The sequence below is a fragment of the Drosophila albomicans genome, chromosome 2L, assembly GCF_009650485.2.
Source record: "Drosophila albomicans strain 15112-1751.03 chromosome 2L, ASM965048v2, whole genome shotgun sequence".
Classification (NCBI taxonomy): Eukaryota; Metazoa; Arthropoda; class Insecta; order Diptera; family Drosophilidae; genus Drosophila; species Drosophila albomicans.
The window spans coordinates 4,688,277-4,711,113 of record NC_047628.2 but is presented as its reverse complement, the minus strand read 5'-3'; the positions used below and the strand labels follow the sequence as shown (position 1 = coordinate 4,711,113).

At 39.6% G+C, this 22,837-nt stretch overlaps 3 protein-coding genes across 4 annotated transcripts; 2 read left to right on the top strand and 1 right to left on the bottom strand.

The window, feature by feature from the left end:
• Positions 1-499: 499 nt before the first annotated feature.
• On the bottom strand, positions 500-15,376 carry LOC117564045 (tyrosine-protein kinase Dnt). Its single transcript, XM_034242654.2, has 4 exons — positions 14,697-15,376; positions 1,376-2,555; positions 993-1,289; positions 500-903 (listed from the first exon to the last, which is right to left on the bottom strand). Exons 1-4 carry the CDS (start codon positions 14,863-14,865, stop codon positions 792-794), a joined length of 1,758 nt encoding a protein of 585 aa, XP_034098545.1. The 5' UTR covers positions 14,866-15,376; the 3' UTR covers positions 500-791.
• Positions 15,377-17,272: 1,896 nt separating this feature from the next.
• Positions 17,273-18,374, top strand: LOC117564047 (uncharacterized). The gene is made up of 2 exons (XM_034242656.2): positions 17,273-17,771; positions 17,839-18,374. Exons 1-2 carry the CDS (start codon positions 17,598-17,600, stop codon positions 18,205-18,207), a joined length of 543 nt encoding a protein of 180 aa, XP_034098547.1. The 5' UTR covers positions 17,273-17,597; the 3' UTR covers positions 18,208-18,374.
• Positions 18,375-18,382: 8 nt separating this feature from the next.
• On the top strand, positions 18,383-22,631 carry LOC117564046 (uncharacterized). 2 transcript variants are annotated; one of them, XM_052002922.1, is made up of 7 exons: positions 18,383-18,464; positions 19,533-19,702; positions 19,928-20,049; positions 21,292-21,398; positions 21,461-21,525; positions 21,584-21,643; positions 21,705-22,631. In XM_052002922.1, the coding sequence occupies exons 2-7, from the start codon at positions 19,583-19,585 to the stop codon at positions 22,098-22,100; spliced, it is 870 nt and encodes a 289-aa protein (XP_051858882.1). In that variant the 5' UTR covers positions 18,383-18,464; positions 19,533-19,582; the 3' UTR covers positions 22,101-22,631. The 2 variants fall into 2 exon arrangements, with proteins under 2 accessions (XP_051858882.1, XP_051858881.1); XM_052002921.1 differs by having other exon boundaries at positions 18,411-18,514.
• Positions 22,632-22,837: the final 206 nt, after the last annotated feature.

Sequence of the window (22,837 nt, the reverse complement as noted above, 5' to 3'; positions counted from 1 at the left end):
CCAAGGTTACGCCTTTTCACTTCTCGAACATTTTCAGGCAACATCATAAATTTACGCACTGCCAGCAAAGGTTTTTCGCCGAAATGTGATTCAGGTTGTGATCGGGTTCACCGATTTTAATGGCCTATTTATAGTGAATTGCACTAAAGATTGGTAATAAAACTATACCCATAAAAAAGAAAACACAAGTTCTATTGAATTTTTTAGTATTTTAAATTTATTACGTTTTTTTCTTTCCGTTCTTCGTGTTCGATAAATCGATATAAATTTCTATTACCCATATAGTATATGTATATTATTGTGCGATTGTTGTTCTTTATAAATATGTGTAGGTTTATCTTTTATGGTATATGCTTAAAAATCGCCTAATGCTAGATGTGTAAACTACATTATGTATAATTGTATAGATAAATATCACTATATTTGATTTCGGTTTAAGGTTCTTTTGCTAGATTTGTTAGTTTGCGTGTGTGTAAAAAACTCTTGGGGAATTTGCATTCTCTGCTATAAGTCGCATATCTCTTCATATGTATTTGTGTGTGAGTCTTTGAGGTGATCTTAGAACATAATCGTCGCTTTCATTTCTCTATATATACACTGAGTAATCTCGCTCAATTGAGACTCTATATATAATGATTTGGCAGTTTAACAATCCGTTTACAGACTAAGTGGGACATCAGCTAACTACGGTTTCACGTTGATGAGGAATTCGAGGGCCATTCGATGAATTCAATGGACTAGACACGCACTTTGCAAGTGCGCATCGCTAACTTCACTTTCGCCCTTCTCTTTTAGACGTAACGTGTGATCTGTGAATAGAAGTCTGAGAGGCAGGATTGCAGTTGGGCAAAGGTTGGACGTTCGCCCGGCAGCAGAGCCCAGCAGTAGGCCATGATTGTGAATCTACAAAGAGAGGGAGAAAGAAGAGAAGAAACATATGCCAGATGAGTATAATGAAATAGGCTTTCATGTTCCATGTTCCAAGTACTTACAGCTCGTCGGGGCAATTGAAGGGCTGCGCTAGACGGTAACCGTCCTTCAGATAGTGCTCCATCTCGAAGGGATCGACCTCGGCGTAGGGCTGCTTGGCGGAAGTGCACAGCTCCCACATGAGCACGCCAAAGGCCCACGAATCGCTGGCCTCGGAAAATTGCTTGTGCTGCAGCGCCTCGAGAGACATCCACTTGATGGGGCGATTTTCACTGTCGCCCAAGCAGTTGTAGTCCGCTGGAAAGAGATCTCGGGAGAGCGAGCTGTCGGAGAGTTTCACGCGCAGCTGATCGTCAATGCTAAGCAGGGGGAAAAAGTAAAAGAAGAGGGAAGAAAACGTTACATAAAGAACTGTTCGTTGTGTATTTTGTGATGTGCTACTCACATGCAGTTCCTTGTGGCAATGTCTTTGTGCACCACGCCATGGCTGTGCAGATGATCCAGCGCCATGGACAGCTGAGAGGCCATCATGACTATCTGAATGGTGGTCACAGTGCGAGCACAAGCGGGATCCAAGAGGAATAACTTCAGATTACGGGTGTTGTTCAGCGCGGGATAGAGTACAAAGGGCGTCGTGTGATCCTCAATGGACACGCCCAGGACGGAGAGTATGCCGGGATGCGAGGCGCCATAAAGTAGCATGCCCTCCTGCAGCAGAAGCAGTACTTGCATTTGGCTGGCGTGCTGAGCCACTGTCTTCACCAGAACATCCTGGTTATCGTTGTAGGTGCCGCGATAGACACGCCCAAAGGTTCCCTCCTGCAGCAGGCTCGAGAGGCGCACGCGACAGCGTTCCACGGTCAGCTCAGAGATGCGACGATGCAGCTCCTCTGGCTGCTGTTGCTGCTCCACCGACACAGCCACCTTCCGGGGCAACGACGAGGCATGAACGGGAGCAATCAATGAAGGCGTCATATATGCGGCTGAACCCAGTGAGGATTGGCAAGGAGGTTGAGTATTTAGACGCTGGAAGCTGGACGTGCGCATGGGTTGACCGCCATGCTGATGATGCTGCCGCTTGGCTGCCGCGCCTCGCACACAGTACGCGATCACCAGGAGGACGCAGACAGCACTCATGGCCACAGTCACGCCCACCACGAGCGTGATTAGTCCCGTGGGCGGTGGCAGCACCGTCTCCAGCAACTGAGGATCGTCCTGATCATTGGCCAGTGTCTGCTTGAGGTCATCCCCGTTCTCGTTGAGCAGACAGATCTTCTTGCGCCGAAACACCAAGTGTGTGACATTGTTCAGTGACCGATTCAGTATTACTTCCAGACTGATCGTGATGTCCACCTCGGCAGCACGCACTCCACTGCAGCGCAGCGCCACTGACCAGGTCTGAATGTGTGTGGGAATTTCACCAATTCCCGACACATTCAACGCCGGACGCGGCACCACCTCCTGATCCGAGGACATCACATTCAGACTGTAGGGAAGCGAGCGACCAGCCAACGACTGCCACGTGAAGCTCACGTCCTGGACATTCGCTGGAACTGGGACAATGAAATTCAGAGCGTAATTGTTGATGTGTCCCTCCCTAACATAGTAGACTTCGGCGGAGACACCTGCAAATAGAATTAAAGAAGGGAAATTATTGTAATCGTAATGCAATTTCAGAAAATTTGTGTTAAGCAATAATTCTTTATTAGATTCTCTGAAAAATTCCCATTTTAATTTATTTTCATTAAAATTTCTTAATTTAATGCAAAGTTCTATTTTTTTGTCCACAGCCAAATGGTAAAGTCTAAAAATAAATATCTCAACTTTTAACTCTGTCTTTATAGATAGCTCTTCTCTCTGACTTTCGCATTGCCTGAGGTCAACTTTATAAAATTACAGATACGAAATTATGATAGATGGATTTGATCTAAATTTTCAGATAGTTAATAAAAGTAGCGTATAAAAATATATATATTTATTCTTCTAAATATAGAATTTTTCATTCAAGTTAATAATTTTGAATTCTGTAATTCTATTTAATTTCTTAATTGAATGCTAAATAAATCTGCAAGTCTGACTTTTTTACTAACTCTCTCTACTCCCGATTATTATCGTTATTATTATGGTGTATAAAAGCAACCCCTTTATAAGAACCTCCTCTTTTTTCAGTGGGTTTCTTATCGCTCGCAAATTGTATTAGCTGTGTTTAGCGTTTGACAAGTTTATTAACCTATTCATAACATGGGTAAAAAACACGCGAATCACGCGATTCGCAAGACCGCAAAAAGTAAAAAGCACGTCGAACTTTGTACGTACAATAAAGGAGTTGATATCAATATGAAAAGCATCTACGACACGTGCAGAGTGCAGAGGCAACTAACACAAAAGCAACAATTTTGTAAGTGGAGCAAACTCATGCACTTTGCATGTAAATTTATCTAGATGGAATTTTCATCAGGCATGTTGAGATTCTTGTTTTTGTTTGTCCATCAACTGTGGCAACGATTTGGATATTGTATAAATAAACATGGGCGACCGAGTTTAGAGTTTAGGGAATTCCTTGGAACTATTGCTCGAGTTTATCAGTATCTGTATCTGAAAATGTATCTGCATCTGCATCTGCATTTCTATCTATATCTGTATGAAGATCTATGTGTAACACAAAACAAGCAACAACTCGTGTCGCCAGGCCACGATTTGGTTTTCAGCAAAAACAAAACCAAAAACAAAAAAAAAAGGTTTAAAAACAAACACAGAAAATGAGCCATGACCATGTCTGAGATTTGTTCTTTCAGATCCGTCTGCTGTCCACCGTCTGACGGTTATTATTCTCTTCGTTCTTAGTTCTCTTCATGCTCTTGTTGTTCTTTTTCTTCTTCGCGTTACTCTTCTCGTTGTTATTCTTGCATCGAGTTTATTTGCGGTTTGACCCAACCGCCAGCGAGTGGTGGCCAAAATCGAGTTAATGAAGCGACTGCGACTGCTCTGCGATGCGATGCGAGACGCTGCCAAAGATGTCTGGCCCTGATTTGAATTGTTATGGATTGTTGTGTTGTTTATGTTAATGATTATGAAATGTGCAGGTAGTTTCCAATCTATGTAGTTCAGCTCATAAGACGCCAGCGACCACACACGCACACACACACACACGCAGACACACTTCAGGCCAAGTTAATGGAACTGCTCATAAGCCTATTTCAATATTATTATTATAATGATCTGATGAAACGAGAAAAAATAACTCTTCATTCCTCAGAAATTGTATGTTGTTTATAGTGGCATTTCTGTCTTCAGAGAGTGCTTCTCTCAGAGATTCTGTGAGATCATAAAACACTTTGATATTAATTAAGTCAAGTCATTAACTTAGACGGTGGCCAGCAATTTGTCGTATATTTCTTTGTTTTCACTAAAAATTTCTAGTGCAACATGTAAACATATTTAGATCATATTATTTCATTATATATAAAGAACATTTCTGTATATTAAACTACTCTTCCTTGGGAGTTATTGCTTTTATAAAGCAAACACTTTGATATCGATATTTTTATGTCATTAACTCAAGAATAAAGTAGTTTTCCTATAAATCTTTCTTGTTTCTTTATCAATATCTAATATGTAAAAGAATTTGGTTTGTGTTCTTTGACTTCATAATCTCTCAACTTGTTTTTGGCACATTTTTGGACAGTGCCAACTGATAATTTGATAGCTAAACCAACTACCTGCGGAGCTGAAAGCCTTCGCTGTGTGGTGCATTCAACTCTTTCGGAACCGCCCGCTGTTGCAACTGCACTCGGAGACAGTTCATAGGAGCCAAGAGGAAAAAAGCACAGGAAATAATTTACGAAAAATGGAATGCCAAAGAGAGCGAGAGCCAGAGAGAAAGGGAGAGACAGCACAGAGAGCAAGAGAGAAACGGAGCGCACTTCCTTTGACAACTGGCAATAACAATAAAAATCAGTGAGCATGTAGGTTGACATAGACCAGAACTTTGGGGGCATGCAGCCAGCCAGCCAGCCACCTCACCCCACTCTTCTCTCTCACTTTGTCTGTGCTGTGCTGTCCGTGCCCCCGCGAGGAATGTCTCAACTTGGCGGCGACACAGTCGCGTATAAATTGTGTCAGAGCCATAGACACATTGGGCCACAGTAGGAGGCGGCAAACGTGGGCAGAGAGGCAGTGACATGGAGTGGAGAGTGGAGAAGCGAGGGAAGGGCAGACTGAGGGCATGTCGCGTCGCTCTAGCTGTAGGGGCGACTTCCTCTCTCGAATGTGCAACATGTTGCACGTTGTCTAGCTGCGACAAATGCCTCGCTAGCGTTTAAAAATAGCGCCCATGACTTAATCAAATGCAACATTCCCCGCTGTCGGCTCTCCCCGCGGGGAAAGTTGGGCAGCCGCACGGTTCCATTGACCCTTTGACTGCGCGAGTTGTGGCATCTATTGAACTGCCATAAGAAGGCGCAACAGGGAGGACGAGCGGTGAAAGCAGAAGACGCAGTTCACAAGCTCATGTGAAAGTTACCGCTTTATTGCACTTTGCAGAGAACGGCATTAGACGAGACGAGAGAGACCCTCCCCAAAAGGGATGAGCTGGAGGCTGGAGGCTCTTTCTCAAGAGGCGCCCAACGAGGCACTCTTGAAGTGGCATCGTCGTCGTCGTCGTCGACGTTGCCGTCTACCTTCATGTCACGAGCAAATGTCACTTGCATGTGCCCAGCTCGACGGCTCTTGAACTTTTTTAACCTTTGTGTGTGCCATGTTCATAACTGGCTGCATGTTTTTATGCATTTGTATACTCTAGCCCCAGCAGACAGGACTAGACAAAGCGGTACTGGGGTATTGTGCAAATCTTAGGCAGTATAAGTGAATCTATCTATACATAAGTAAAGTAATCTTTATAAGTTTTAAGGTACATTTCTTTAAGCGAACTTTCTACTCAGCATACACATTAATGAAATGTAATAATAAAGGGAATGCAATTGATAAATAGTCATTAAATTATTTTCTAAACATCACCATATCATTTTATTTCATATAAAAGTACAATAAAATTTTGTTAACCCATTCAATGGGTCCCATTGACAGCCAATTAATGAAAACTCGCAGAAAAAAAACACTGAAAGGAATTAATCCAGTAAACCTTATATTAGGACTTGTGTTGTTTGCCTCAAATTTATACCAACTATATATGTACCATATTCTTCATCTATAAAATGATTTTTATTGATTGTATTAAATGAAAGAAGAGTGTTTAAATTGTCGACTTGTTGGTATCAGATGCAACTCCTTTGCTGGGGCGTGCCTCGAGCTTCAGCTGTGGCAGGAGCAGCAAGGCAGGACCCCATGGGTGCATGTGAATACGACTACGAGTGCTGGAATGAGTATGAGTACGAGTTGGAGTATCCATATCGTATGTCGAATTTGCAGAGCGTGCAGTCATGATGTTGTCGTTGTCGCTGATGTTATTGTTATTGCAATTGCTGTTGCTGTTGTAGTTGTTGCTGTTGTTGCAGTATTTTTTAATAGCTTGCTACCGAACCAAGAGTCGTGACCATTGTTGCTGGCAGCAAGCGGCAACAACACAACATGCAGTGGAGTACTCTAAGGCCAAAGGAGTAAAGTTGCAAGTACATAGACAACTGCCAAGCTGCCAACTCGTTTTAGACACTCAAAAATGTTTTTGGCTCTATGGCTTTTGGCTCTGACTATAGCTCTAGCTCTGACTCTGACTCTGATTGTGGCTGTGGCTTTGGCGCTATTTTCCCATTTTCTTGTAATTAGCGTTGCAGTTCGTGAAGTTTTCTCGATTCGCCTTGCTGATTCCTGAAGCAGAGGTCAAAGTATGAATACACCCAAAAGCAAAGCCCTTCCCCCCCATCCACTCCCAACTGAATATGTTAACCCGATTCATTTGTCAACTCGGCAAACTAAGCCTGCCAAATACTCAATTTAGACACAATTCCAACTCGAGAGGGAGTTTTGCAAGCACAGTTTCAGACTCAGTCTCGAAAAACATTCCTATCTAGCCCTTACTTCATTATCATGCACCACATCAAATTGCAATAGATGATAAATGATGTGCACGCTTCACGCCAAATAAAAAACGTGAAAGATATGAGAAATTCAGTGTGATCGACTGACAGATATCCATTACAGGTGCGAGAAGCAACCCTAGTTTTGTGTACATAACATATCTAGACTGTCTGTGTTTATTACTTGATGGAATATTGTATACTTTGGAAATATAATAAAGGGTATTCATGACTCAGCTGTGTGTATTGAAAGTGGAGTAAAAGTGGAATTTATTTCATTGTAAAGATTATAGCATAAACATATAAAGTTTGCTTGCTTAGTACAGTCTTGTTTTATAAAGTCTAGCCAAATGATATGCCCTTTGCCACATATGTATTTTTAGTGGGTATAACACCTTTTCATCTGCCATCTAATGGCTAATATGTCACTCTGGCTGCAGTTGCTGCATTTTCTGGCCAAATCGAAAAATAAATAAAACAAATGATTCGCTGCCCTTCACAGCAGATGCTTTTTCCTCGCCCCAGGTTCATTTCCCCCACTACTTCTCCTCCTCCGCCACCCCTCCCGGCAGCTTGGCAGGCTAATGTGACTGGGCTTATCACGCACAACAACAATCTCGCTTAAAAGCTTACACAGCCCCGCCTCCATAACGCCTACCACATGTCAACATTTAACATGTTTTTGAGCTTTGACTCAAAGTATCCGTATCTATTGCTGTAGCTGTAGCTCAAGACATATCTCTATCTATGGTCTTTGCATCTGTATCTGCGCCTTTTGTATCCACGTAGCTGGATCTGGGGCCCCATTGCTGTCTCACGTCGTCGTTATGATAAATGATGCGCCTTTTCTTATTGTTGTTGTTGCTTTTGCTTTTGCCTAATATTTTTCGCTTTGCTTTTACTGTTTTTCTGTGTTTTTCCCGCTCTTAGAGCCGCAGGCGCAACGTTCTCGTTTCTTGTTACTCGTTTACGGATTTGATTTAACAAATTTGTGCCAGCTAAATTAGCCATGTTTTTAGGGCCAGCCTCTTCAGTTGTTCAGCTGTTCAGTTGTTTGGCAACCATTTGGCACAGATTTGCTTACATATATTTTTTTTTTATTTTGTGTTTGGTTGTTGCCTTTGTTTGCGCTTTGTTTTCATCTCATCTTTTCGCTGTTTGCCTTTGGGCTCGATGCCTGAAAATTGGCTCAAATTAATCATTCAGATTTTTCGCTTGACGCTTTTGACTAGCTGACAAAAGTTTATGACCAAGTTTGTAATGCTCAAAATCAATAGCAATTAACCTTAATCGCCATCTAGTCTGCTGGTGTTGAGTCCCAAGAGCTGCCAACTGAACTTTAGAAAACAAATCGACGAGTCTTTTCGTTAAGAAATATGCCAAAAGCTAATTTGATTTTGTGAACAAGATTAATATTGATCAGAGGACTAGGAAAATCATAAAACAAGTTGTGTAAGCAAAGTAGGATTTTACAACTTGCTTCTCTTGTCTACGTTTGAAGCATATTTATGATGAACCAAGGGAAATTATTGTGAACTTTTTAAATATTTCACACAAGATTGAGGACTGCGCAGCTACATACTACAACAATGCCAATGCAAACGCATGATTTTATTCTTTCACCGAGTATACGTATTCCATTCTCAAGCTGCTTTCAAGTTAGTTTACATGTTGCTGCCGCAAGTTGCCATGGTTTGTTGCATGCCTTGCCTGGCTGGCGAATTCCCACAGTGCATGGCCCAAATAAACATACTCGTACAGCTCAATAAACATAACAGCCACAGATACAGATACAGATACAGATGCATGTGTACATGCATGTGGCTGCCACAGAGAGCAACTTGCAACTTGCAACTGGCAACTTGCTGCTCTTATGCCCCTTTACAGTTGCTGTTGCAGTTGTTACTTACGAGCGGATTCGCTGTTGTCAGCTGCCAAGCCACGCCCCGTCCCGCCCCGCCTTGCTTCATGAGGAATGATGGAAATAAACTCGACAGCGAATGATGCGCACAGTGTAACTCTCGTAGTCAACAATTTGGCTAAAATTGGCACTATTTCAAATCGACATTTGGGAATGAAGCTATGTAGTATTTGAAATTATTTCTGAATAAAGTAAAGAGCTTTTTTATTTTAACCTAACTTCAGATAAAGAAAAGATGTAGGAAAGTAAGATGTCCGCTACCTATTCTCAATAAAACCATATTCTACAAAAATATACCGCAAAAAAGACTAAAATGTACCGAAGTGTATATATTGGGTATATCGCTGTAGGCCTACATTTAAAATATACCAGGCAGCTTATGCCGAAGTCTGGTATTTGGTATATCGATGAACTACTGCATTCAAAATATACCATACAGTACAAAATATTCATACAGAATGATAACCAACGCCACTAAGACCAAACCAAAACCAAATTTTCAGGAATCATAAACAGTGGAGTTTTTATTGTGTGTGGCATAGATCGAACCGAACTTCAAAATTACATTTTGTATTTCATTTTTTCGATTTGCCGGGTCGGAGGTGGGACAAAAAAAATATAAAGCTTTTTCTCTTATAGTCTCTGAGATCATACCCTATTGGTAGCGGGTTCAAAAGATATTTGTTTGTATTATTTGATGTCCCAAGTCAGCTAGAATAAAAAACAGAATGATGCTCCACTGTGCTACATTGAAATTTCATTCATTGCTCTTTGTCACCGTTTTTGTTTAATGTAAATATGATTATTCCTTTTTGCACTGCGTTGTAAACTACATATATGAATGTGTGAGTGTGTGGTTGGTGTGTAATATACATATACATATATACGTACAATATATACATATACATATATACGTATCGTATATGGAATAAAGAGACAGGCAGTAAGGCAAACAATGGAATTTATTTATTATTGACATGCAGCATGCGTGGAGCCTGCCCGACGGGGTTATCAGTTGACAGTAGCAAGTTGCTGCTTCTGTGCAACGGCACTGATAACCACATTCCCCCCAAACCCACCTCCCCATCTGCAGACTGCTCTCTGTGCAATTACAATGGCCAGAGTCAATGGAACAGACGGATGCTTTTTAAGCCTTTGACGTAAACGTTACCATCGACGATTTCGCGTTTATTTGATTTGATTTGTTTTGCAGTCGCCGTTGCCCAATCGGTTTATGCGATTTTCATTTATTTAAATGCAGATTGAATACCCTTTACCTTCTACAAAATATAAATATTTTCACGAAACTCAATTTGTATTTGTCGTTAAAAAACAAATTACAAACACATTTCAAATGCTAAAGCCGTGATTTTTGGTTTCAAGCAATAGTTTAGTGGGTGAATAAAATATTCTGAATATTTCAGAACAATCTGATAATAAATTTAATAGTTATTCCGAGTATAAAGTATACAATGGTTCGGCAGAGCGCATTCAAATAATCGTTCTTGTTTGTCTATAGTTTTTATGGCCAGGCCATGCACTGAATCAGTTTAAGCTTCAGCTTAGTCAAGTTTATGGCGGTTTATGGCCAGAATGAGACAGAGACAGAGACGCAGACAGTCACAACCCACATTGCAATGGAAAACGACCCTCGCCTCATTACAAAATGAGAGTCTCCAATGACACACATGCTTGTAATATGAGACTCGAAAATAATGACTCTTTATGACCTGTCAAATGCCCATCAAATTGTAATCGATAACGCCGATGAGGCCACAATATGATCGGTTAGCTTTATCAATGGATTGAACATCAAATCGTGGAGATTTCAATGGCGGTGGGACAAATCTCCATAAGTCACGTTTCGGATGACCAAACGAAAACAAAAACAAAACTCAAACCGATAACGACTGTCGCATCGATGATCGCAAGTCAAGGTGGTAAGGCGAGACGTCTATTAGAATTAATTACTAAACTTAACCGGATGTGTGAGATTTATGGCAGAACTACAAAGATTAATGAATTAGAGTGCGTGATTATTGTGAATCCTAAGTAATATTTAGAATCAGGTAAGAATAGTAAAAACAGTGCAAGATCATAAAATATAATAAGGTGACTACAAAACAAAAAGTCTGTTAATAGTCTCACGTAGTAAGGCGAGACATGGTTATAGAGTGTCACGAGATCCTCATCGTAATTGGCTGTTGGTAGCACTCGTATTGGCCATATAGCTTCATTAGTTAATGGCCACTTCATTACAGAAGCTCACAGCTGCGCCCAGAGAAGAAGTACAAGTAGAGATTGCAGACAAACCAGGCAAGAGGCAGCAAGCGACCAATTAAAATATAGATCATGCCACAAGAGCAACAAAACAACGGCTTCTCTGCTGTTGCTGCTGATCATATCGTGGGCATTGCACAAACCGTTAACACAACTTTGGCCCCCAGAGATCGGTTGGCAGTTCGTGGAAGGCATTTAGCACGACAAGCATAAGTAGAAGGAGATGTAGAAGGAGAAGCAGAAGCAGAAGGCAAGAGCGAGAGCGAAGGAGAAAAAATAAGCTGTTTGCGCTGGCAAGGCAACGCGAGTATCAGCTAAAATGATCTCGGCGAGCAGCGCGAAGAACAAGCCATAAACCCGAGACGATAATATTGTATGCTTGCATGCTTGTTATGGCCAAACGGCAGATTATGAAGACGATACACAGAGAAGATACACAGATACTCGTAAAGGCAGCGTGCCAAAGCTAGGTGCTAAATGTGGTAGCAGAAGCAGATTGTCGTTGTGTATCTTTCAGATACTTTTAGCTTGTTTGCCATCTCTGTGGCTCAGTCGCGGTTCACTTTAAACTGCTCGAAACGAACAGAAAAGGTTTCAATATTTATGCAAATCGTATTTATAGAAATTGGAAATTGGCCAGCGACACAACGAAGAACGAAGAAGAAGATAGAAAAGAAGACGCTGAATACTCTAGCCATATTTCAAGCCTCATTCAAGCTGTTTGGGGGGGCCTGAGCTTAATTTATTTCACACAGTTGGTGGCGAATTTAACACATTCGACTCGTTGTTGTTGTCGTTCTGCTTTGTGCTGTTATTTAGCAGCTGCGCCAATCGATCACTATTTAAGCTGAGATACAGGCGTTGCTCGGTGGGCGTGTCAGTTTTCGCACCACCACCAGAAAGCCAAGCAAGTGCGAACAGGAGAGAGCGAGAGAGCACAAGAGCTTCTGGGAGAGAGCAACGTATGTCAAAAGCTGAATGCTACTGAGAGCTTTTAAGCAGGAGATTGTCTATCCCTTTGTCAAAGAAAGAGGCAGAAACGTAAAGCTCCAGCGATGAACTTTTCAACTTTTTTGAATTCAACTTCTCATTAACAGGCAGCAAATGAGCAATAAAATTAAAGCAAAGCACACAAAGTTTAACAGCGCAGAATGGGCCCATAAAAATAATCATTTGAAATAGACAAAAGGAAAATTCCAAAGCGTTAAAGTCATAAAAAGCTGTCAAAAGAAAAACACTAACGAAAACTACGAAAATTGTACAAAATAAAATGGCATTAAAATTCAATTTAAATAATAAAATATCCAAAGCGTGTCACAGCAGCAAAAGGCTCATAAAATTAAAGAAGCAAATGGGAAAATTGAAGAAAATCAAATGAAATATTTAACAAGTGACAGCAACGATCGATCGTGTTGGCCTTGCCCAATATCCCCGGCTACTTTTCAACATACACACATATCGTATTTATCATATAACAGACATATGACTAAGGCCTTTTAAAATGAAACCCCAAAAGGCGGCAGACGGAGGAATGACTCCCCGTTGGGATGAGTTGTTGGTGCTGCTCTCCCGTTGCTCCTATAAAAATGCAATGCAAATAAAAATTTATTCAAGCCTCGGATAAATTTCAACTTGAATATGAATGCGACCACGGGATGGTCCGCAGTCAACCCCTTTTGCCAAAAGTCACACAAATCAAATGCAAATTATGCTGCCTAATTGATTTATAGCCTAGCGCATTTCTTTATTGCACGCATATATCAAAAAATAAAAAAGCAAAGCATGAGCACGACAAAGAGCTGAGAGAGAGATAGAGAAGAGAGTGAGTGAGACAGTGTTGAAAACTTTTCAACTTAGTCTTAATTAGTCGCTGTGTTTTTAACAAACTGCGGCGCATCGTTGTAAATGAGCAAAGTCGGAATGCGTTTAAATCGCCCACAGGTCCCGTTCACCACTCTTTCACATAGAATCGTTGCTCCCACAGTCCAAATCCAAATCCACATCCAAATCCGAATCGGAATTCAAATCCAAACATACGATATTTTGCATATTTGATTTCACGCCCCAAAATTCAAAATGCATACGCAAATTATGCGCATCGTCGTTGGCGGTAACAAAATAAAAGAGCAAGAGAGAAGACAGATTGAAAAAGAAAAAAGAATTCAGCTCCCACACATGGCAATGGTGAAAAAACTTCTATCTAAACTTAACAAGCAGGCAACATGCCAAAACAAAAACAACTGCTACAGCAAATAAAATCACTTGCAGTGGGCGGCACAAGTTTTCGACTTGCCAAAAATGCGAATGCCAAGCTGCAGGCGTTGCATACGAGTAGATGTCGCAGTTGCGAAAAATTTATATACACCCATGAGAATTTCTAAACAAAGAATTGTGAATTAAGAACGAATATCAGCATATTCTATGCTGGATAAATATTACAAAAGTTGTTACTTTTCTACTTTCAAAGTTGACATAGTATAATAAAATTATTTTTATTTGATAACAAATGCTTTATTCGCTATTCTATAAAATCAGTTGAAAAATGCCCCAACATGTGTATATCCTTTAGCGCCCACTGTGCGCAGTTGCACCCCCACTAACAACAACAAAAACTCAAAGGCTCTCACGCACACACACATTCGAACACAGACGCACAGCTGACGACATTGCCTGCTTTGTTGGCTCTTGTTGCCCTCTCCCGGCTATGCCTTGCTCTCTCTGGCAGCCTCTCTTGCTCTTGTCTTTTTTTTGCCCTCTCCACCGCTCCACGTCTTACGATTCTGCGGCTGCTCCAAGTCACGTTTCGCCTTTGCCTTTGCTTTTGCCTGTTCCATAGTCGATGCAGTTGTTCTTGGTGTTTGTTGCTCTTGTCGTTCTTGTTGTTGTTGCTGTTGCCTGTGCGTTGTCATCTCGTTTGCGTGTCTCTTGTGTGTTTTTTTTTTTGGGTAGAGGAATTTCAATTCCAAGAAATATTCAAAAATATTCCCTGGCAGTGAAATAAATTTAATGCTGCTTGTAAATTTGTTGTTGTTGTTGTTGCTGCTGCTGCTTCTTTTTACGAAGCGTAAAATTTCTTAACGAAGCAACTGAAAGTTATGTACATAGAAGAAGAAGCATAAACAGTATTGTTGTTGCTGCTTTTGCTTGTTGTTTGTTTATTTGTTTAACTGTTTAACAACACCTGCGGCATCAGCAGCATGCATGAGAGAGCGAGCGAGATACCGAATCTGGGTGAGGAGTGGAGCAAAGAGTGAGAGAGCGAGAGCGTCTAAAATTAAGCCAAAGCAAACAAATCTACATATTTTGAAAAGCATTTCAATTTTCAATGGAAGCAAAATTGTACATTTTATATGGTAAATTGTAAATTGAAGCTGCCACATAATTGGTTGACACAAATGGAACGTCGCTAATTGCTCAATTGCTTTGCATTGTTGTTGTTTAGGTAGAGAAATCAATAACAAAGGGCGCGACTTATCGGGAAAATGTTTTGATTGAGCTATGCTGTATGAGGAGAGGGAGAAAAGAAAACTTACCAAGCAAACGCATCACTTCTTCAGGATTTAGAAACACATTTAAATGGGCTGCGACGCCGCTGCCGTCACGTAGAAGCAGCGCAGTCAGCGTCAGCAATGCGAGAAACACTTTTTTGCTATTATTGAACATGTTTTTTGCTTTTTGACAGCCCGCTGTTGGCATTTTCATTCAACAATTGTATTTTTCTCCTAGTTTTTGCACATTTATGAGCACACACAGAAATTCGTAAACAAGCGAAGCAACGAATACAAAAGCAAAGCACACGCGCAGAGAAAACAGTGAAGAGCGCAGCGCAGAATAACAGTCGCGTCGCTTGGTTAAGCGAAAAGTGATAATTTGTTAGCACACGAGTCGATTAAACATTTTTTCACTTATCACAAATGATTTATTTTATATCTTAGAAAATTTTACACGCGTTTTTTGTACGTTTTCTCGTTTTTTTGTTTTTATTTTTACGCATACACCGGCCGCAACAACCACACGCTTCAGCAGAAAATTCGTGAATAACAGGCCTGTTAACGCAAAATGTTTTAGGTAACAGCGAGTCGGCGTGAAAATGTTACCACTCTGTCCGATGAGACTTGAAACAGCTGATGTGCTTGGCGCGCCGCTTTTAAACAGAGTGTTCGCACAAATAACAGTAAGGGTAACTAATTTTTAATTTGCTTAAAGTAACATATTATTAAGAAATTTCAACTACGCTGTCATACAGTTAGCTTAATACAGAAAAATATTTTTAAATGCTAAAGGAAACGACACCTCTCTCTTAAGTTTAACAGCACTGTCTTTCTCCAGCTGTTAACAGTATTTACGAGAAAACAGCAGCTGGGCAATACATGCGCCATCTGGTGTGTGTCTTGCGCAAATAAATATTAAAGCCACAAATCAACTACGTTGTACCGTAGAACAGTTTGTGCTGGTAGGGGAATCGAAGAATTGTGGATTGTGGATTCCATGAAGACTAACGAAAGGAGAAATTTAATTAAAAACAACAAAACATATCCGGGAAAGATATGAATCATAAAAACTATTTATTAAATTTGGTTAATTTAATACAGTATTATCGAGGTGAACGAGTAAAATAGTTTAATTTAAAATCCTTTAGGTACATAATTAGGAAACAATATTTGGAAAGGAAAATATGTATCTAGGAAGGCGCTAAAGATTAAATTTATCAAGGCAATCGTTTTTATTGTGCTGATCACTGTAGACCTGTGTTAAACTTAAAATAGATGCCGATGTCAAACTAACGGATTATGTTATGTTATTCTAATCGCATAAAGAAGATAAACAGATCGATTTAAATTTAAATAGTATAATTTGAAAGCCATGTTCTATGGTGTTGGCTGTTTGTGGGTTGTATGAACATCGAAAGTTCTAAGGAGCTTAAAGAACTCACACAGCTGGTCAAGTCTGTCGCTTTTCGCGTCTCTTGTGATGATATAAACTGCCGCTGAAAATTTCTCTCAACTTTTAGTTATAAGAATCTGACCAAGTGGATTCCAGACCAATCGTAAAAAGGTATAAGTTTTCAACAATTGCAAATGCGGAGAAGCAGAGAATTCTTCATAAGTTCAGAGAGTTGTCTTGACAGTTTGTTTTTGACATCAGAAACCGCTTTTGATGACACTATTGATATAAACAAATATCGACTTGACCAATTGCATGCATTTTTCGTAAGTAATAATTTGTTAACGAGTAAGATAGCAATAATTGCAACCTACTACGAAAGCATATCCTCTCAAGAGGAGATATTAACAAGTAAGAAATTTACAGTCGAGTGTGCTCGACTGTGAGATACCCGCTACCCATTTTGAATAAAAGCAAAATATTGCGGTATTTTTTCAAAATATACCAATAATACAAATATACTAAAAATATACCAAACGGTATATTTGTTATATCGATATAGTACCACATTCAAAATATACCATAGACGGCACAACATACCAGACTGTCGGCCAAAGAACCTAAGACCCCTAGTAAGTGGCGTTTTTGCCCATACAAAAGTATTTCTTTAATAACTTCCACAATTTTTATCTGATCGCAATAAATTTTCAGAAATCATAAATACTATAGATATTATTGTACACACCGAAATTCGCAGCTGTAGCTTGAAAATTACGCTGTTATTCGAATTTATTGATTTTCGGGGGCGGAGGTGGGCGTAGCATAAATTTGAAACAAACTTGATTTGCGTGCAAACATAACAAATGCTGTCGAGAAAAGATTATAGCTCTATCTCTTATAGTCTCTGAGATATAGGTGTTCATACGGACAGACGGACAGACAGACAGACGGACAGACACACAGACAGACAGACGGACATGGCTAGATCGCCTCGGCTGTTGACGCTGATCAAGAATATATATACTTTATAGGGTCGGAGATGCCTCCTTCTACCTGTTACATACATTTCCTGCCGGCACAAAGTTATAATACCCTTCTACCCTATGGGTAGCGGGTATAAAAACATCTAGACATGAAAGAGTAACTATTGGCTTTATTCTTGCAAATTAATATACCTTACTCTATTAAAAAGTGATCATTGAAGTGCAGATCGAGAAAGAGAGAGATAGAGAAAGAGCGAGAGTGACGCAAAGAAATAGACAAGTATTCAACATACATATTTGCACATTTACTATAACATATGTGCGTACTACTTATCACTTATCAGTTTTGATGTAGGAAGTGAGAGAGTGAGAGATAGAGAGCAGGTTAGAAGAGTTCCCGGCGCACATTTCGCATGTAAACAAAACCTTGTAGCAGCGACCAAAAACTGATTAGGAAGCAGTTCTAGAGCAACACGACACTCACGTTGTTGGCTTATCGGAGCAAACGTTGGGCTGCGAGTGATAAGCCAACTGCTCGAATACTAGTTGTAGTGCAGTTTGTTGGCAATGCTGAGAATACTGACAATGCCAGGCAGCTGGCAGCGCTTGGGAGGCCGCTTGGGGCAGATCTGCCTTGGAGTTGGACTGCTGTTGCAATTGGCGGCGGCGATGCGTTGCAAGGTGCCCTACGAAAAGGTGCAACAGAATTATTGTTACTACATTGCAGACGAAGATCCCTTGGTGAGTATTCGAGGCATGTGCGAACCAGATTTAATTGCAACTGACACGTGGCAACTCTTGTCTGCAGCCAAGTTCGTTTAGCAACGTTTGCTACCAGGACAAGCGCACGTCACGCGTGTGCCTCGAGAGCGAGGACGAGATGCACGTCTTGGCCAATTATCTATACGAGAGCGGCTTCCAGAACGGCACGCAATTCTGGAGCGCCGGACATCGCTGGCCCGGCGATTTGCAGTTCTATTGGAATTACTTTGGACGCGCCCGTGCCATTAACTACACCAACTGGCTGGAGGATGAGCCGACGCCCCGCATGGGACTTAACTGCATGCTGCTCACGCTGCAGTCCGGGCAGCTCTACATGAGCAGCGCCTCCTGCCACGCCCACGCAGTCGACATATGCGAGCAGCTGCTCGTCAACGAGCCTACAGTGATGCACTGAAAGCCCAGCGGAGACCAGACTGCTCAGATACCCACCAGTTGTTGAAGTTGCTAAAGCTACTCTCAGATGTTGCGGCAACATGTTGCTGCAGCATGTTGTCAACGAAGTCTTGTCGCCTTGTATTATCGCGGAATATAATAATAAAGAGTGTAGCAAATTGCGTCTTATCTGTTATTGTTGAATCACTCTGTCTACAGTTTAAAACGAAATACGAAAGTTACAGTGCTACACATTTTAAATAAAAACCAAATATTGCGGTACATTTTATAATTTAACACATTTATAAACCGCGAAAATACACAAACTAGTAAGAAAGCTACAATCGAGTGTGCTCGACTGTGAGATACCTGCTACCCATTTTAAATAAAAGCAAATTATTGCCATTTATATATATTGTTTTGATTAAAAAATTAATTTGTTTTGTTTTAAGACCCTATTACGAACAGTTAGTCCGTCTTCTGGCTATAACGACGTAAAATCGTCGGTCCCTTGAAAGTCGCTATAACCGGATTCTACTGTATAGGGTCGAAGATGTCTCCTTCTCCCTTTTACACACATTTCATGCCGGCACAAAGTGATAATACCCTTCTACCCTATGGGTAGCGGGTATAAACATTCAATTGCAATCGCTTAAAGTACCTAATAAAGTAATAGACAACAATATCGAAGAGTCCTTATCAGCCCCAGTACGAGTATCAACGGAAATAAGGCTGTTATACTCGACAATATTATTGTCAGTGATATTGTCGAGTATAACTGAAAGAGAGAAATTTTTTTTTTCTTTTTTTAGTTAATTTTTATTTACAATCTGTCTTAAGACAATAAGTAAAGTTTATGACTAATATTTACATAACAGGAATAGCAGATTTCCAGTGAAACCTGCTATTAAATATAACTTCTTGTTTACTTAAATTTACCTTTCAGGGAGATCAAGAATGTGAAATCTTTTAAGTCTTCTATAAGTTGAGCTATTGTCTAAAAGACCTAGGGCTAAATTGTTAGAGAAATGAGTAGTATTTGTAAGTTGTTATTTTATGATAAGTGCATAAGTTTGATCAATCAATTTATTGTCATTCAGTCATAACAAAGAATATTTGAATAATATTGATCATGGACTTTATTTATATTGTACTTTACAATTGAACAAGGAATTTTTTGGTATCCTTCAATCGTGTATCAAAAATTTCCAATTTCCCCTGGCTTATATACAAACAAATAACAAAATACATATATACAAATAACAAAAAAAAAACAACATTATCAGAGTGTTGCAAATGGACTCTACTCGATGATAAGTGACGAGTTCATTTTATATTGCAATTCAGTTTAATTACAGTCCGAGGCAGACAAAGTCACTACTTGTGTGCGAATTGAAATGAATAACAAAAAGATCCTCGACTGCTTCACCCTTCTACTATGTGGATTACAAATATGCAATTGCCTTAGCTATGAGAAGGTTGGCGAAGGTTATTATTTCATAGGCATTGGTCACACCGTAAGTAAGCGAATGCTGTTCAATAAACCAGAATTCACCAAGTCCAAAGAAATTTGTTCTCAAGTTAAACTCAAAACTTTATCTGATTACATTAATAAATGTTATTTGTTAATTAATGTTTTTTGTTTAATTTTCATATGTTGAAATTTTTGGTCAAAGTTGAACGCACTGATTTGAACCTCATATAGTATGACTGATTAGTAAATTCAATCAAATCCATTTTAGGATGAAAACATTTTCGATTACTTCGATGCACGCAGAAGTTGTTGGCAAAACGGTGGAGAATTGGTTTCTGTGGAGACGGCCGAGGAAATGATGCTCTTGCAGATCTACATATCGTCGAAAGGGTATGTGAATGGTAGTATCTTTTCCACATCGGGTCACAGTTACAATAGCGAGTATCCGTTCAAATGGCATGCTCTGGGTGAGAGTTTAACCTACAAGAAGTGGCTGGCAGGCGATGCGCCTCCTCTCGATTGTAATTTGAGTCTACAACTGATAGATTCGGAATTATATATGATCCGAACGTGGGGCTATAATAAATACTATATATGTGAAAAGACAACCTTTTGGGATTATACGCAGGCCAGTTTCCGTCAGTTCGAAACGTGTATTATTATTATGTTAATATTCTTTAGTATATTCCTATTTATATTAACCAAATTTATAAGCAAAGTGATCACACATTATCGTCTGCAATATCATAAGTTAAAGGCCAGCGAGAAAAGTAATTTGGATACTGCTAAAATTCTCAAGTAGAAATTCGTTTCTCTAATCACATCACAAAATTATTGTCAAAATTTCTTACAAGATTAATGAATTGTTCGTAGCAGATATAAAAACAAGCTAAAGTACGGATTGATATCCGCAGCAAAGTGCTTTGTACAGGATATTGAGTATCCTCCTGGTATGGTATTGTATTACAAGTCCAAACTTAAATCCATTTTAAGAACTACAGGGAATCTCATTCAGCCAGAGTTTGATTACAAATAATCAGTTAAAAGTAGTTTCGTTTGAGGAACGACACCAAATCAACTCTAAATGTGATGGTAAACTTAAAGCCAAATCGACTCAATATTCGCTGTCCTGCATCTATTGTGATATATTATATAATATTTTTGTCACTTTTCACTGCGATTTCAGTGTGCAGACAAAACGTTGTACACGTGTTCAAAAATACGAAAACAAACAAAAATATATCGAATGTAATGCAGTTATTGCTTGTTTCTTATGTTCAATTCATTTTACAAAAACAATTTGCAAGCGTATTACTAACAAAAAGAAATATGAAAAAAAATCGTTATGTAGTTTTTATTATGTCGCACTGCTATTTCAAAATTCACTGATGTAATTGCTCATTAACATAGCTTACTCACTAAAGAGTTACAATTAATTACTTATGACCAAAACATTATTGTAAAAGTCTAACCAATAAACATAATAAGTTTTAAAATATTTTCAAACAAATGAATCGAGTACAATTCCATTGAAAGTCATATCACAGTTTGTATGCAACGTTTGCCCGGTTTTAAATTACACTCTCAAACTGATTCGAGTTCTATAAAAGCGATGAAACTGCTTAATTGCAGTTTTAGTGTTGTGTTCAAGTCGAAGATGGAAAAGTCCTGCGAGACTATGTTGCTAGCCCTTTTACTTCTGGCCAGCTATGCCATCATCTATATGCATTTCTGGAAGCGTAAGTTCAATGCGTATACCCAAGAATTATGTATTATTCTGATTTGATACACTTGCAATTAGCTCGTTGCATGAAACCCTTTGTTGAGATTGGAAGTAGCTGCTACTTTTTCTCTACCAACAAGGCAGTAGGTATGTCTACGATTTACCCGAACTATATCATTTATGTTGTCTCCCAACTCACAGCCCACTTATGAGTACTATAAGGTGTCTTACAAGAGTCGCATATACAGTGTGCCAGCCATGGTGAGTCTTGTCAGTAGCTCGATATATTATATGTCCAATTGGATTCCAATCTGATTCATAGCTAGACTGGTTGCACGCGGGATTCGCGTGCGAGGCAATGGACTCCAATGCCCGCTTGGTGAGCATCGAATCCGCTGAGGAGATGCGCAACCTGGCCAACTTTATGCTCCACTCTGCCCATGCCAACACTCATCCGCACTTCTGGAGTGGCGGACATCGTGGTAATCTGGCTGCCAAGGTATTCGACCATCTCAGCATGAAGAACTTTTACTGGCTCAACGAACTCCATCCCATGAACTACTCCAACTTTCTTCAGCATGATCCAGATGGCGGAAGCAAACGATACCCCAATGGTTACTGTGTTTACCTCGACTTCTTGAAAGCCGATCTGGTTATGCGATCAGCTAATTGTAAACATCAAATGGCCTTTGTCTGCGAACTGCCCTGGCAACGATGAAACCCTTATATAAAAAAAGAGAATGCAATCAGAGCTTTCATAGAAATGATTAATACAATATAATTATAGAATACAATCACCTTGATTTTAATTGGCAACTGCATCAGCTTACTAAGAATCTAGAATAGCCTCGATTGAAAAATAGATTAGATTTTACTAAAATTAAAAGTCAGCAATAGTTACTCAAGAATTCACTCACATTCATCGATTTCTAAATTGAATCATTTAATATATTTAATCCAACCTCCCTTACAAAAATTTTGATTTAAGTTCATTAACTGCTTGAAGTTCTCCAAAAGCTATAAAAATACATACATTCAGAAGATCAGATCTTAACGTTGGTATATTGCATTAAAAGTTTTTATATAGATTTTCGTATTGTAATGTTTATATCATCAAATGTGCATGTGATCGTTAAATTTATAAACATTTTTCGCCCGATAATATTAAAGTATCGATTCCGTTTGTAATTGTTGCCCCGACTGTTACCTTTGCTTAAGAGATAAGATAATAAAGTAATATATTTATGAATATGGTTTATGGACTTATAACTTTGTACTTTCAGGAAATGTATGTAACAGGCAAAATGAGACACCTTCGACCCCATAAAGTATATAAATTCTTAATCAGCCTCAACAGCCGAAGCTATATAGGCATGTCCGTATGTCTGTCCGTTTCTCCGTATGAAACACTGGATCTCAGAGACTATACAAGATAAATCTATAAATCAGCAACAC